At 46.4% G+C, this 13,956-nt stretch overlaps 5 protein-coding genes across 5 annotated transcripts; 2 read left to right on the top strand and 3 right to left on the bottom strand.

The window, feature by feature from the left end:
- Positions 1 to 316: 316 nt before the first annotated feature.
- BHQ10_005606 (uncharacterized protein) lies at positions 317 to 2,300 on the bottom strand (the record flags this gene model as incomplete). The annotated part of the gene is made up of 3 exons (XM_040878101.1): positions 317 to 843; positions 907 to 2,019; positions 2,087 to 2,300. 3 exons carry the CDS (start codon positions 2,298 to 2,300, stop codon positions 317 to 319), a joined length of 1,854 nt encoding a protein of 617 aa, XP_040734110.1.
- Positions 2,301 to 4,142: 1,842 nt separating this feature from the next.
- BHQ10_005605 (uncharacterized protein) lies at positions 4,143 to 7,641 on the bottom strand (the record flags this gene model as incomplete). Its single annotated transcript, XM_040878100.1, has 4 exons — positions 4,143 to 6,731; positions 6,802 to 6,944; positions 7,014 to 7,190; positions 7,353 to 7,641. 4 exons carry the CDS (start codon positions 7,639 to 7,641, stop codon positions 4,143 to 4,145), a joined length of 3,198 nt encoding a protein of 1,065 aa, XP_040734109.1.
- A 541-nt stretch (positions 7,642 to 8,182) lies between these two features.
- On the top strand, positions 8,183 to 9,575 carry BHQ10_005604 (uncharacterized protein; the record flags this gene model as incomplete). Its single annotated transcript, XM_040878099.1, has 6 exons — positions 8,183 to 8,347; positions 8,450 to 8,668; positions 8,735 to 8,825; positions 8,880 to 8,997; positions 9,061 to 9,131; positions 9,205 to 9,575. The coding sequence occupies 6 exons, from the start codon at positions 8,183 to 8,185 to the stop codon at positions 9,573 to 9,575; spliced, it is 1,035 nt and encodes a 344-aa protein (XP_040734108.1).
- Positions 9,576 to 10,109: 534 nt separating this feature from the next.
- On the bottom strand, positions 10,110 to 11,096 carry BHQ10_005603 (uncharacterized protein; the record flags this gene model as incomplete). The annotated part of the gene is made up of 1 exon (XM_040878098.1): positions 10,110 to 11,096. One exon carries the CDS (start codon positions 11,094 to 11,096, stop codon positions 10,110 to 10,112), a length of 987 nt encoding a protein of 328 aa, XP_040734107.1.
- A 930-nt stretch (positions 11,097 to 12,026) lies between these two features.
- On the top strand, positions 12,027 to 13,247 carry BHQ10_005602 (uncharacterized protein; the record flags this gene model as incomplete). The annotated part of the gene is made up of 1 exon (XM_040878097.1): positions 12,027 to 13,247. One exon carries the CDS (start codon positions 12,027 to 12,029, stop codon positions 13,245 to 13,247), a length of 1,221 nt encoding a protein of 406 aa, XP_040734106.1.
- Positions 13,248 to 13,956: the final 709 nt, after the last annotated feature.

Genomic DNA, 13,956 nt, shown 5'->3' with positions numbered 1-13,956 from the left:
GAACTCCTTGAGTTAGGGGTTTCCAGATTACCAAGAGGGCAGCTGGCCGGGGTTCGGAAGACTTGAGGTATCACATACAAGTAGGGAAAAGCATTCATGTGAAAAGAGAATATGGATTGATGGAGGCGGGATATCGATTGGTAAAAATAATGACATCTAAAGGTAATTTGAAATTCAGTGTTGACATGACTACTGGCTACATCTGTGGATGTCACAACTAGATGTTTCTGTCCCATCCACCCTTTGCATTTTAGTCAATAAATCGTTCTTAATGGGTGAGAAAGTGGTGGTACATTCCAACTCCGTTCAAGGCTTTTCACAGAGCTACTGCCATGATCAAAACTGCAACCAAAACAACGGGTACCAAGACATAGTGGTTCAAGTAGCCAAGCGGTAAAACGCTGTGTTGAAGAAGCTTCTTTTGCACATCATCTCGCGGCAAGAAGATGCCATTTGCGTGAGCAGCCATCTTCGACCTTCGCTCTGGATGCTCTGGACGCTGTAGGAGATATGCAATTGGAATCCATAGATTGCTAAGAGTCAAGTAGGCGATATGGAGCATAGGCGGCCACGCTAAAGTCGTCAGTAATCTCACGAGTAGTGGTTGAGCTGCAGTAGAGGTATGGATAAATGCTCCATGGAAAGAGATCATAAATGCGCCTAGGGTCGCGAGAAAAAGGAACAGGCTGTAGAGAAGTCCGTTGTCTAACAAGTCTTTGCGTAGCTTTTTGTATTTTGGAAGTTCCATCATGCGGTTCCATGAGTTAGCGCTGCTGCCGGTGACAAAAGAACCCTTCGGTTTCTTGGAGACGCAGTGAAATCGTAAAACCGCAAGGATATGGGCTATATAGTTCTTCAGCTCAAATTTTCTACAATATTTCCATAAGATCCATGCTGAAAACTTACTGCCTGCCAACCAACTATTCTCCAGATGAGCAAAGGGCGCGATGCGGAACCCTGTATGGGCGGCCTGTATCAATCCATGTATCCAAGTCAAGGCGACAAACAGTACAGCCAAAATAACTTGAATCTGTACTATCGGCGGTGATGTGGTCGGAATCAGATTACCCGAAGCAAGAAGCACGGGAACGGCTGCGAATCCGAGCATGTAACCGACCAGACCGAGGACAATAAACACTCCATTAAAGGTTATACTCCATTTCAGATAGCGCGGAATAGATTGGTTTACATCAGAGAACAATACAGACGGCTGTTGTGAATGTCCAAGCTGCCATCTGTTCCTTTGGGCAATATGACCATCCAATGACGTCGGCACCAATCCGAATTGCAACGGTTCTAGGACCTGAAGTGTCCGGTATCCGAGCCCTTGCAGTATCAAAGAAAGTTGCCAATCCTCAGAGAACGAAAAAGTCGGATATCCGCCAACATCAACGATGGCTTGACGACGAAAAACAGCACCAGACCCTGCATCAATAGCGGAGGACATCCGATCAAGCTCAGAATTATGGCAAGTGTAGAAGTGAGTGCGGGATTGTTGCAACGGGTCCCCATCCGGCAAGTTGTAGTAGTACTGTCGTGTTGTGAGTAAAGCGGCTTGGGGGTCTCTAAGTAGATGAGGCAGCGTCGCTCTTAGAAAATCAGGTTTGGGCATGCAGTCGGCATCTAGAACCGCATAAAACTCCGGTTGGAACTCATTCCGCAACTCGAAGAGAGCGTAGTTGAGGTTTCCAGCTTTCGCAAAGACACGACCGGACTGTTGCCCCCGCGTATGATAAGACAGATGAGGCCATTCGGAGCGTAGACTTGCAATAGCATCACGCAGTGCATTTGAGGCCCCATCGTCTAGTAAGAGCACTCGAAATTGGATGGGAGGATAGTCCATAGAGCAAGCCGCGCGGACAGTGTCGAGAACCACGTCCGTTGGCTCTCCACAACAGGGGACCAGAACATTGACTCGAGGCAAACTATCATTACCAAGAAGTCGAAGTCTGTCCCTAGGACGATTCTGACCTGACTTGCTTGCCGATAAGGTGAGGACCTGGTCATTACGGGGTGTACCTTGTAGGGAGTCAGTTTCCAACATATGTTAAAGTTCACGTATGCTCTGAACTCGTTCTTGACTTACGAGCGAAAATATACTCGACGAGAAGCATGAGCCATATTTGCCATGTCTGCTGCGGTGCAGTGAGCACTAATAGCAGGCGCACAAGAAAGTACAGATGGAAGGTCCAGATGGCTGCTTGGGATGTGAAATAAAGCGCTTTTCGGTATTTCAAACTATAGCGAATTCGATCATCTGGTGGCAGTTCCCGTATGTCATACTCGTGTTTTGATGGCATTGCGGGGCAATGATCCAGCGATTAATGAATTATTCTCGCTGCCAGTATTGACCTGAGAGTACTAGTCTGTTCTCTCTTCTTGAGGCCTTTGCTGGGTTTGGTCGTAGAATTGAAACCGAGACTATATTCTAAAGCTCCCTCATGATGTCCAACAATTACAATTTAAACTGACAGAAGAAGTGGCATGTGGTCCACAACACCCAGACAGAATATTTTGCAAGGCCGTGAGTCCATTCCCCTGAATCCGTGGCGGTGTGCGTGTGGCTTGTTTGAGAGACGTCGCCCTGCTGGTCGATTGGCTGGCCTGTAATAGGGTTGATCCACAGCCTACCGGTAGGTTCCGGATCGGGCTAAGATGAAGCTCACGATGAATTGTATTTGCCTGGCCAAGTGATGGACTCGTTTGCTTCGATGTTTTTAACAAAACAAACGAAATTTGAATGGTGTCAGCTTGTATACAATCAACAAATTCGTAGGTGGTTGATTTCTAGTGAGGTGGCCCTTGAGCGATTTGACAGTGCCGATTATGAGAATGCTTGGTTGATTTCTCCAACCTGTGTGTTTGCCTGGTATTATCTAATAATAATCTTTTACTATACGGTACATACGGCTTAGGTGTCGTTGAAAGTCAAGCCCCTCGTCTGATAGACTTTTCGTATACCTAGGGTGGGCCGCTCCAGTTATGGATTCGTCGGTATAGGTATTCATGGCCAATAGAGCACAGAACAGAGGGGCTTTAAGATCTTATCCGTTTAAAATATATAGCATGGAATAGAGCTTTTCAAAATGTGAATGGCTTCAATGAGCAATCAACCGTGGAATTGAACGCCAGCCGATTTTGCCTTCAGCCACTACGTACGGGATTCCTGTCACTCCAAGTTGTTGGTAGTGTCAAGAGATCAAAGAGAATTAAATCCCGTGATCCAATCACGTAACTAAGTCCTACAACTTTGCCTGTGGCTTCTCTATTCTGTTTGATGCGTACGCTACATGTACCTGAGACGGTGAGCTAGGATTATGTATCTGATAGGGCACTTCCCCCGCAAAATATTCTCGGATCTTCTTTCCGTCTTTCTCTTCTTCAACTATCAAACAGGAAGCGAATGGATCCAGTATGGAGTCATCAACAACTCGTATAAGCTTAGCAACGTCGTCGCATCAATATCCCGTTTTCTTTAAATCCTGCAAGCGTCGCAAGCATCTCCAAAGCCATCGTAACACCGGCTCCGATGATCMCCCTCATCGATGTCCCCGCCTGTCCGAGGTCCTTCCACCGCTCTGATGTGCTAGGTCGGCACCTTCAAACATGCGAGCGTGTTGTTACTGGCAACGCTTTTGTACCAACAAAAAGACATGCCTTGATCACTGTGTGCGTCAAAAGAAAGCGTGTAACATCGCTCGACCGTGCCAGACCTGCTTCAAAAAGGGAGTGGAGTGCGCTTATTCTACACCAAAGCATAATACGCAAGTAGTGGAGGATATATCTGATATATCGGGTACTATAGATAATGAAGTGAATATATTGACTACGCCAAGTATTGATTTATGGACACAGTGTGTCGATGACAGAAATAGCACAGGATTTGATACGCTTGCTTGTCCCGATCTTGACCTTCTTCAATGTTCCGATGAGACATAGCGGGATCTCCAATGTTGATGGAGATAAAATTGCTGCAACGAGTGCTGACCGTCCCCATTTCTTTCATTTCCTCTATACTTTCACCAGTCGCACCGGCTTCGTTTCGTCTTTTGAATGTGGAAACCCGGAGCAGAGGCTGGAAGTCCTACACAGTATCCATTCTAAGCTTAAAAGAACCTAAACCTAACCCATACAAGCCCTAATTATAAAGCACACCACTGCTTGGTCCACCTTTCCATCATCACACCCTCGATAGCCTCTGCATCTCTCAGCTTGCTACTGGCTCTTTTGGCATTGCTTGTCTCCCAAGCAGCCGTCTTCTTGTTGATGTTGTATCCTCCCTTGTCAACGGAGCCAAAAAGCCCATCAAAGAAATCAATGAGCTTCAACGCAGGATTGGCGCGAAGCAAGGCGTCTGTTTGCTGGTCTGACGTTGGAGACGCAGATTTCAGGATCTCTGAAGCGCTGGCTCTGAGTTTTTCTATCCATTCTGTGGGGGAAACTATTTGAACGGTCGTGTTGGCTTCCTGTTCTAAAGCAGTCGTGATGGATGGCAACAATGACTTCCACGATGTCTTTTGAGGGTTCAAAACATTGTAAACGTTGAGACCTTGTCTACTAGAGTTTGTAGCAGCGTTCAAGCCAATCTCGGAAATGACTTCCGCGACAGTATCGATAGTCAACCAGTCAATCGACGCGTCTTCATCCTTATTCCCATCATTCTGCAAGGAGCTGGGAATGACTCCCAAAGCCCTCGAGCCCAGGACCAGAGAAGGTACCCAGTCAGTAACATTCCAATGGCCATTACTTCTAGCAGGGCCTGCAATTTGGCCTAGACGTAGGATTGACACGTCCGGAAGACCTAGTTTTTCCGCTGCGTGTGCAAGGAGTCGCTCGGCAACGTACTTACTTTCAGCATACCCAGCTGGGGCTGCAGCATTAATGTCGGTGATTATGGTTTCAGAAATGACGTTGTGGGAAGACGGCTCCTGCTCTCCATGTTGGGTACTATCAAAGTCCATCACAGCACTGATGGATGATAGAAAAACGAAGGCCGCTTGATGGCTAGATTTCACACATAAGGAAGACAAGTTCACAACTCCAGCGATTTGGTCGTTAAAAGATTGAAGCGGAACGTTGAAGTCTACCCTCCATGCATTGTGGATTATAAGGGTGGCTCGCTCCCGAATGACGGTATACATGTCTTCCGATAGGCCAAGTGTTTTTGAGTCTGACAGATCGGACTTTAAAAACGTCACCATATCCTCTGGAAATGTAGTGGGCAAAGTAGGATCCAATGATTTGTTGCGTTGGTGTTGCAAGTCTTTCGACTCCAAGGAACGGTTGAGACAGTAGATATGTTGGACACGAGGATCTTCAATTAAGGCTCGAAGTATATAAGAGCCAATGGAACCAGTCGATCCAGTCAAAACGACGGTAGCCTTGTCACCTTTCTCCGAGGGAGATATTTTGACTCCCGGCTGAATGGCATCGATTTCTCTAGTGAATCGGTCTAACGTTTCCTGTCGGCTACGCAGCTGTACTGGCTTTTTGGCTTTGGTTGATGTCTCAACATCACTGGCTAACTCTTTAAGTTCAGTTGCCAGAAGAGCAACTGTTGGGTGAAGGTAAATTGTGCTTGGCTGTATTGAGCGAAGAGCGGATCTGGAACGAAGAAGCCGGACAAGCCTCAGAACTTGAAGAGAGTCCATGCCGTGGTTGAAAAAGTTGGTATCCGAGTCAATTTCATCTCCAGCCCATTTCGCCACGTCAACAATCGAACTCCGAATGAGATTCTCTATTCCTTCGATTGTTCCCATTGCTGCCGATTTGTTCGCAACGGGAGTCCACATGGAGTCTACATCATCGTAAACACTGGCAATTTTGGTGGCATACTGCTTCCATGCCTCTGCACGTCTGATGGAGCCTTTGAGTGTTCTAGGAATCGGCATATCACTATCTGTGAACAAAATATGAGATTGTGATACCTGTGCGTATCCCGGTGAGAGGCTATTGGCGTGCTCAACGCTCGGCCATATACGCTGGATAAATTGTGCCTTTTCAACCGTTGTCATAGGACGTTTTGATTCCACTGGTTCGATCAACAACCCCGGCTCGAATCTCTGATGTCCAAACATCAATGCCGCGGATACATCTGGGTGTTTACTGATATTGCTTTCAAACGCAATCGGATTGATTTTCTCGCCATGGAGAAACACAATAACGTCGTCTGAGCGGGAAGCATGTGTCCAGGTGTTGGGAAGCTCCGAGTGCGGAGTGAACAAGTCTTTAGTGCGGAAAACCTGTAAATCTGGGTATATCGTGAACACCGTTTGGTAGGGCTCCGTCTTTGGAGAACGCTCCCAAACGAGTTCCGCAACACCTGCCGCCGAATCATCGAACTTCGCGCCTAGCGCAGGATGAATCTGGATAAAGTTCCAATCTCTTTCAAAGTTGTACCCTAAGGGATACATGGTCGGTATTGGTCCAGATTCGGAAGACCCAAGAAGAGAAGTTAACTTGATCTTGGTAGCGATTACGTCTCCGAAAACCTTTGGGAGGCTACCCCCTGAGAAGAGAAGCATACTCAAACGTTGCGAAATCTCATCCAACAATCTCTCGTCTTTAGAAATGCCCTCGAGGGTTAGTGGAGCCATGGTCGCCCAATCTGCCGTGGTGTGCTTAAGGATTTCTAACAGAGCTTCTCCAGTAGGTGGGATACCCGGTAAAGGTAAAATAACGGTGGTGTTGTTAAAGAAGGGATTGAAAACTCCAAAGTGTACACCTGCTGGCTGCGGAGAGCGTTGGATTATTTCCTTTGTACAGGAGGACTTGAACGTTGAATAGGATTCTATCACTTACATGTCCCAAGGGAAGTAGAAGGACATTCCTGTTATTCCCCGTTAGGGAATTCAGCATCTCGAATCCGTCCGGGGGGGCCAAGCCGATATTTTGCGCAGCCCGGGAAATGTATTCATGGCTAATGCGCATGGGTTTAGGGAAACCTATTGGACCAAATTAGATTAGTCAAGTCTTTTCGTGGTACGTTTCATCTGGCCTGGCCAGTTACTGACCTGTTGATCCAGATGTGTGAACTGCGAAGGCAGTTTGACTCTCCATCCCTTTAAGTTTCTTATCAAAACTGTACTCCGGTTGGGGTTCATTTAACAGCTCGTCCAACGGCTTAAGCTCGATCACTGTTAAAGATTTAATTTCCGACAGAAGCTCGCGGACAGGGGCGAATTGCGTGTCTGTAGCCATAAGTACGGAGCAATTGAGATCGTTAAGTAGCTGTATATTGGCAGCAACACTGTTCCTTTCGGAAATAAGGAAAATCTTGAAAGGGCAATACTGTAATTAGCACAAAAGTATCGATTTGCCATGATTATTTCTAATTTGACTTGCATGGAAACCAGCTTTCATTGCCGCAACGAGCGCAATGGCACATCGCGGGTCATTGGCAGCTAGAAAAGCCAATGGCTCTTCGGAGTCTCTTTTACCAAGAGTTGTCTCAATGTGATGAGCCACGCCATTAACGGCGTTTGCGAATTGTTTGTATGAAAGATGTTTATAGCCCTCGTCAAGCGTCCCGGTCGATGTGGGATATTCTCCCCACAGAGTGTCTGGCTCATCGCGCGCGAGTTGGTCGATGATAGTAGGCAAGAGCTCAATTTTTGCAGCTTCGGTGCGGCTGTTAGGCATTTTAAGAGAATTCTACGATAAAAATCCGGGGTCAGAGCGAAATTATGTTGGTCGATTGACTTTTGTAGGGAAAGAGATATCTAATGTACAGTATATAAGTACTTGGGCAAAAGTAGTGGTACTCCCGGCGATGACTCTTTAACATGTGGGATGGAATACGCTTTATTATAGGTATACGTAGGTAGGTGCATTATATTACATTACCAACAATAATTACCCATGTCATCGTTTCGCCTCAGTTAGACAAGCCAACCAACACAACCGTAGGCCCCTGGCCCCTATGCTAGCCTAGGATAGCACTCTGCAAGGACCCATTCGGTCATTTCATTCCATACATGCATAGGCAATAGCTTACTACGTAGTAGAGCTGGGGCCAACAAACGGCACTCTTTTCTTCAGGCAGGCCAAGCATCGCATTGGACCCCTTCATGTTTCTTCAAACAAGTATTGCTTAACTATAAGAGATCGAGGGTCTCCAGGGCAATATTTGCTTCAATGAATCTAAAAACATACATCGTGAACGTATGAGATTATTACAGTCATGGCAACCTCGATCGCTGCAAAGAGTGCAGACAGAGGGCCTGCCATTATGGGAATCTTATGGACCGAATCCGCCATTTCACTGATCATTACGGCTTTACGATTCTATGCCCGGGGGATGATTCGCAAAATTGGCTGGGACGATTGGCTAATGTTCTTGACAACAGTACGTTCATTGTTCAGCTCTTCTTGCTAATAATCCTGCCGTTTTTGATCCCTTTATTCTGTCGAACGGCGCAGATTTTGGTAGACTGACCTAGCGATTCAGGCTTTGTTCGTATCGTGTACAGGCTTGGTGACTGTCCAGGCCAGCGTGGGCGGTTATCGCCACGAGCAGTTCTTGTCTACAGAAAACGCTATCTATGCCCTCAAAATAAATTTCATCTTGAGAGGTGTCGATATCTTAGCTTATGCTACAGGGAAAGCCTCTATTGGGGCCCTCATCCTCCGCATCATCGGGCATCAGAACAGATGGCAAAGGATTGTAGTATGGGTAGTCATTATCTTGACTGCATTGCTCAATGTTCTGAATACTATTTTCAATTTTGTTCAGTGCCGTCCAGTAAGCGCGAACTGGGACCGATCGGGGTCATTCAAGTGTTGGCCAGCGAAGGCACAGCTTGATTTTGCATATTTCATGTCAGGTATGTGCATGGGGAGTTGTTAGCGAGCTTAATTAATCGTGGCTATTTAATCAGCCGAGAACGTCGTCGCCGACGTAATCCTGGCTATAATCCCAGCCACCTTCCTATCTAGACTGAGATCCAATATACGACGACGAATTTCGTTATCTATTTTACTGGGATTAGGTTCGATGTACGTTTACCTCTCTTCTCACATTTAAATTCTTTCTATTCTCTAACACTCCCGTTTTTATAGGGCATCCGTTTGTGGCATCGTCAAGATGACCCAGCTCAATTCCCTTAGCGGAGTTAGTGACGACTTTACATGTGCGTACTGTTCAAACTTTTCTTGAGTTCAGGCTATTTTTAATGTACACTACTGACCGACCGAGCAAATTAGGGGGTGAATATGGCCTTACTGTGTGGGGAGTCTCAGAAATTTTCGTCATCATCGTGACAGGTTGCATCCCAACCCTCAAACCGATCTATGATCAATGTTTTTCCAAAGGCAAAAGCAAAGACAAAAGCTTCCAGTTGTCCGAGACAGGAAAAACAAATTACAGGACGGTTGCGCTAGATGGTTACATCAATTTACCCGAGGGTAATAACACCAGTGTCAAATTGATGCCCCTCCCAAAAAGTACCACCCCTGCAGGATCACCAACACCTTTTGCTGGCTATGTTGACGAGGATACGCGCCACCCTACTGCTTCGATAGATCAACTTCGGCCGACGGCCCCGAGCCCGGTCACTCATGCATATGTAGCGTAAACTATTCCAGATATGTACCAATAATGTACTAGTCAAATGTTGGTTTTCAACTTGCCAGGCGTCAATCACTTGGAATTAGAGATCTGCAAAATGCTACTGCAGCTACCACTCCTAGAAGTCATCGTGCTGACTGCGAAGATGAGCATTGAAAACTTCACGACTGCTAATATGAACTCGAATCGACTTACACGAGTCAACCGGAACGACCCATTGTTGGACGCCTAAACTCTCTAGTCGCAGAGAGACATGCAAACATCAAGATTACTTTTCGTATTATCATCCAGTTATATGACTGCGTGGAGTTGCGCTTGCGCATGTCACTTACATACTATCACGAAAACCAACATTTATGGCCCCCTGCCTATGCCWAAMAAGCCATAGTCGCCGAATCGTGGCTTTACCCTGCATGTTCATGACACGTATCGAGCCAATTAAGCCAGTTTATTAATGCAGATCTCCACCTACGTAAGTGAATCCGAGTACACAGTGTAGTACGCTAGCAACAAGGGTTTATCTCACCAAGCCATTCACAATCTAATACTGTAGACCTGTACGTCTGTATGTATACTCGGCCAAAAAGCCACCAACCAAACTGCATCCCATAAATCGTGCTCCAGGCCCAAACCACCATGCGCAACTGGCCGGGTTTCGAAGATCGACTTTGATGAGCATCACACCCAGAGAAAGCGCGGCGCCACCGCAGCATAGGGTGTAATATAGGAAAGAAAAGTCGCACTCTGCACCAATGAAAACAAGTAACGCAACTTGAATGATAGCCAATACGGATAGCCACAATTTTGTTTGCTGGCCAAGCAACACTGCTAGCGACTTGACTCCAGCTTTAGCATCATCATCCGTGTCCTGATGGGCATAGATCGTGTCGCTAATGACCGTCCAAATAGTGCTGACCCAGTACAGGGCGGAAACAGCACGGGAAGAATGATCATCAGTATCAGTAGGCCTGTTTAATATTGCACAGCACATGAAAATGGGGATTGCGAATGCCAATCCGAGTATGACCTGTGGGAAATGTGTGATACGTTTGCCCAGAGGGTACACACTGAGAGCCAAGGTTGTTGCCGCCGCGAAAATATAGGAGCTAGTAGGTAACGGAAGCGTAAGCAAGGCTAACACGAACAGCTGAGCAATCGTGAACACTGTGGCTTGTGTCGTGGAGACTGCCCTGCGTGCAAGTGGACGAAATCGAGTGCGAGCAACCTGCCGGTCAAAGTCTTGGTCGCAAATGTCGTTCACAGTGCAGACGCTACCGCGGAGGACAACAACCCAGAGCCCTAGGTAGGCGGCAAGGACTAATAACTCAAATGGAGTGCACGAATCGGAGACATCACAGGCTGCAAAGCTTAATCCAATGAGATAATGCCAGTAAAAGGCGTAGTAGCCCTGAGGCCGGTCCAACCGCATCAGCTCGGCAAAAGGCACCCATGATGAAGGTAACAGGCTCAAAAGACCAGTCGCAGGTGGCGTGTATCCTTTTCCTGACGGACGGGATTGTACTGTCATGTTGACGATTGATGTATTTATGTTCGTGTAGTGAGGGTCGTCCTGTCGTGAAGAAAAAATAGTGCTAATTGTATCAATCTTTGAAATGCTGCTTAGGACATAGAGAGCTGCCTTCTGTATGTCAAGAGCATAGGGGACTCGAGAGGTAATAAGATATGAATTGGCAATATAACCCCGGCGTCAACTGGAGGGGCGTCTTCCACTTAAATGTGGACAAGCCGTATCAACCAACTTAGTTATCACCTACCGAGAGATCACGGTCTTCTTTTCGAGAAGTTTGCATAGGCGATATAGTACTATACATGGACTAAACCATATAGATACTAGTATTAGTGGAGTATTGTTGAATTTATGATGATCTATGTTGTCGCTGATATCAGCTGAACGCGGGAGTTACCTCCGATCACGAAGTTGCATAGGTTTGGGCGCCTAACAAGATGTGATTCGAGGTTTTCCAAGGTTCAGACAGTGGATCGGACCTAAAATCTTAATATGACTAATGTACAGCCAGCTCAATTCCAGAGCAGCCTTAAAAAAGGTCTCGCCCATACACAAATTGACTTTTCAACAGCCGAAGTTTAGATTAGTCGTGTTGGTGATTAGAAGTTGTTCGGCTAAGTGGTCAAACTATTACGGTCCAGATGGCACTTTATATCCTTCCTATCGTGGCCTTGGTGTTGGGTATCATACTCGAGTGGCTCAAACCTGTTGACAAAAAATGGCAATTTTATCCAAGAAGGAGATGGAGACTGCCTCCTGGTCCACGCGGATTTCCTATTGTTGGGAATATGCCACAGCTGTTTGGAGCGAGAGATAGCGGAAAGCTTGTTCCATACGTAGGTTCATGGTTATACCCCTACGACTCTACTGTTTTTCTAGTTCCTAACCTATCAAAATTTATAGCTCCTTTCACTAGGATCTTATGGCGACATGACCACTCTGCACATGGGCTCTCAATTGTGGGTCGTTCTAAACAGCCAGCGAGCCATCTCAGATATCCAGGTCAAGCGCTCCAAAGCGACAGGGGAGAGACCAGACATGCCAATAGCATCTGGTCTTGTGAGCAAGGGAAAACGAGCAGTACTTCGGAAGAGTACGTCTGCTTGGAATGAAGGTAGACGGCTGATGCACCACCTTCTCAGCGGAACGGCATTGCGGAAATACGCCGAGTTGGAAGAACAAGAAAGCTGTCAAATGCTTCTTGACTATCTCCGTCAACCGGAGAAATGGTACTCGCACCATTTTCGATTCTCGACAGCCATTATGCATCGAATAGTCATGGGGGACCGATTGAACAAAACTCAAACGCAACTAGACGAGTATCAACGAATCACTAATGAGTTTCTTTTCAGCCTGTTTCGGAGCCCGATAGATTTCTTTCCGAAACTGGGTAGTACAATTTTTATACCTCGCGCTCTGCAGTGGTGGCGCAAATCTTGGAAAGAAATGGGAGATTCACACACCAAGGTTTTTGAAGCTTGGTGGAAACCGGTCCAGAAGGCTGTTGTGGATGGAACTGCCCATGCATCATTTGTCCGAGATGTACTTCTGGGGCCCAACACGGGCTATAAAGGGACCGATGAAGATGCTATGTATCTAGCAACATCGGTTATGGCTGCCGGCGGAGACAACACGAGAATGACCTTGAATGTGTTCATCATGGCAGCTATTTCCCAGCCAGAAATTGTCCACCGAGCACGTAATGAGCTGGATTCTATATGTAGTGGCGTTAGCATGAGATTACCCGTGGTAGCCGATATGGAATCCATGCCATATATGGCTGCTTTGGTCAAAGAAACGTTGCGCTGGAGACCAACTGTGCCGCTGGTGCCACCCCACGAGCTGACAGATAAGCAGCTTGAATACGATGGTTATGTGTTCCCAAAGGGAACCAACTTCCTCATCAACACGGTTGCGGTTTCGCAGGAGTGCATAGACCCAGAGCGCTTCATGCCCGAGCGATGGATGGATGAATCGCGAAACGAGATGAACATCCTACACGACTTTTGGGGGTTTGGTGCTGGTCGACGGATCTGTGTGGGCTACAAAATAGCCCAGCAGATTCTTTTTTTGGCCATATCTCAATTGATATTTTGCTTTGACTTTGTACCGGTGAGTGTTGTTTTCTCCCCATTTTTCCATACTCACTAACGATTACGAGAATGGACCGTATGATAGCAGGAAATTAAATCCGTGGAGCGTTACAGAACCCTTTCCAGTCAAGGTAACTTTACGAAGCGCTTTACATGGAGAACTGATAAAGAAAACAGCATCACATCATGGTTTGGAGTAGGCTATATACAAGGGACTAGGTTTTCTGGGAAGTCCCAAATGTTGTCCGGGAAAACGAAGGCTCCCAACTCTCATTTAACTATCTACGTACCAATTCTTATCTATTACTAGACATCTCTGCTTCTATTGGACCCCTTGAACATGGGTTTCCATCGTATTTAGCACAATTTAGTAATCAATTCGCACCTTCCCAATTAGGCCTATATTTAGGGCAAATGGGAGGCAGGTGACCTGGGCACGCGATCAGCTTTCCCATTCGACTTCCTTTTGGATTTGTCCTTTCCGTATTCGATTTTTTTCTTGTGTTCCTTGCACTCAATGTAATGAGACTATGTGTGCCCAGTTCATACACTCGATTTACGAATCTATCTGGTAAGAAAAATGTTTCAAATTTATGGTCCTGGTTTACATATGGCATAATATTGTAACTCACTACATACATTTTAACAGGAATTCAGAGTTGTCTACCTAAGGCTTCATCATTTCATAAATCATCAGATGCTTGCAAGACGTGCTATCAGACCATTCAACTAGGTCTCTGTCGACGGATTGAGACGCCAGCCAACCG

The sequence above is a fragment of the Talaromyces amestolkiae genome (genome assembly GCF_001896365.1).
Source record: "Talaromyces amestolkiae strain CIB chromosome Unknown scaffold10.1, whole genome shotgun sequence".
In the NCBI taxonomy this organism is placed as follows: Eukaryota; Fungi; Ascomycota; class Eurotiomycetes; order Eurotiales; family Trichocomaceae; genus Talaromyces; species Talaromyces amestolkiae.
Note: the sequence above shows the minus strand (reverse complement) of the source record. Positions and strands in the feature narration are given on the sequence as shown.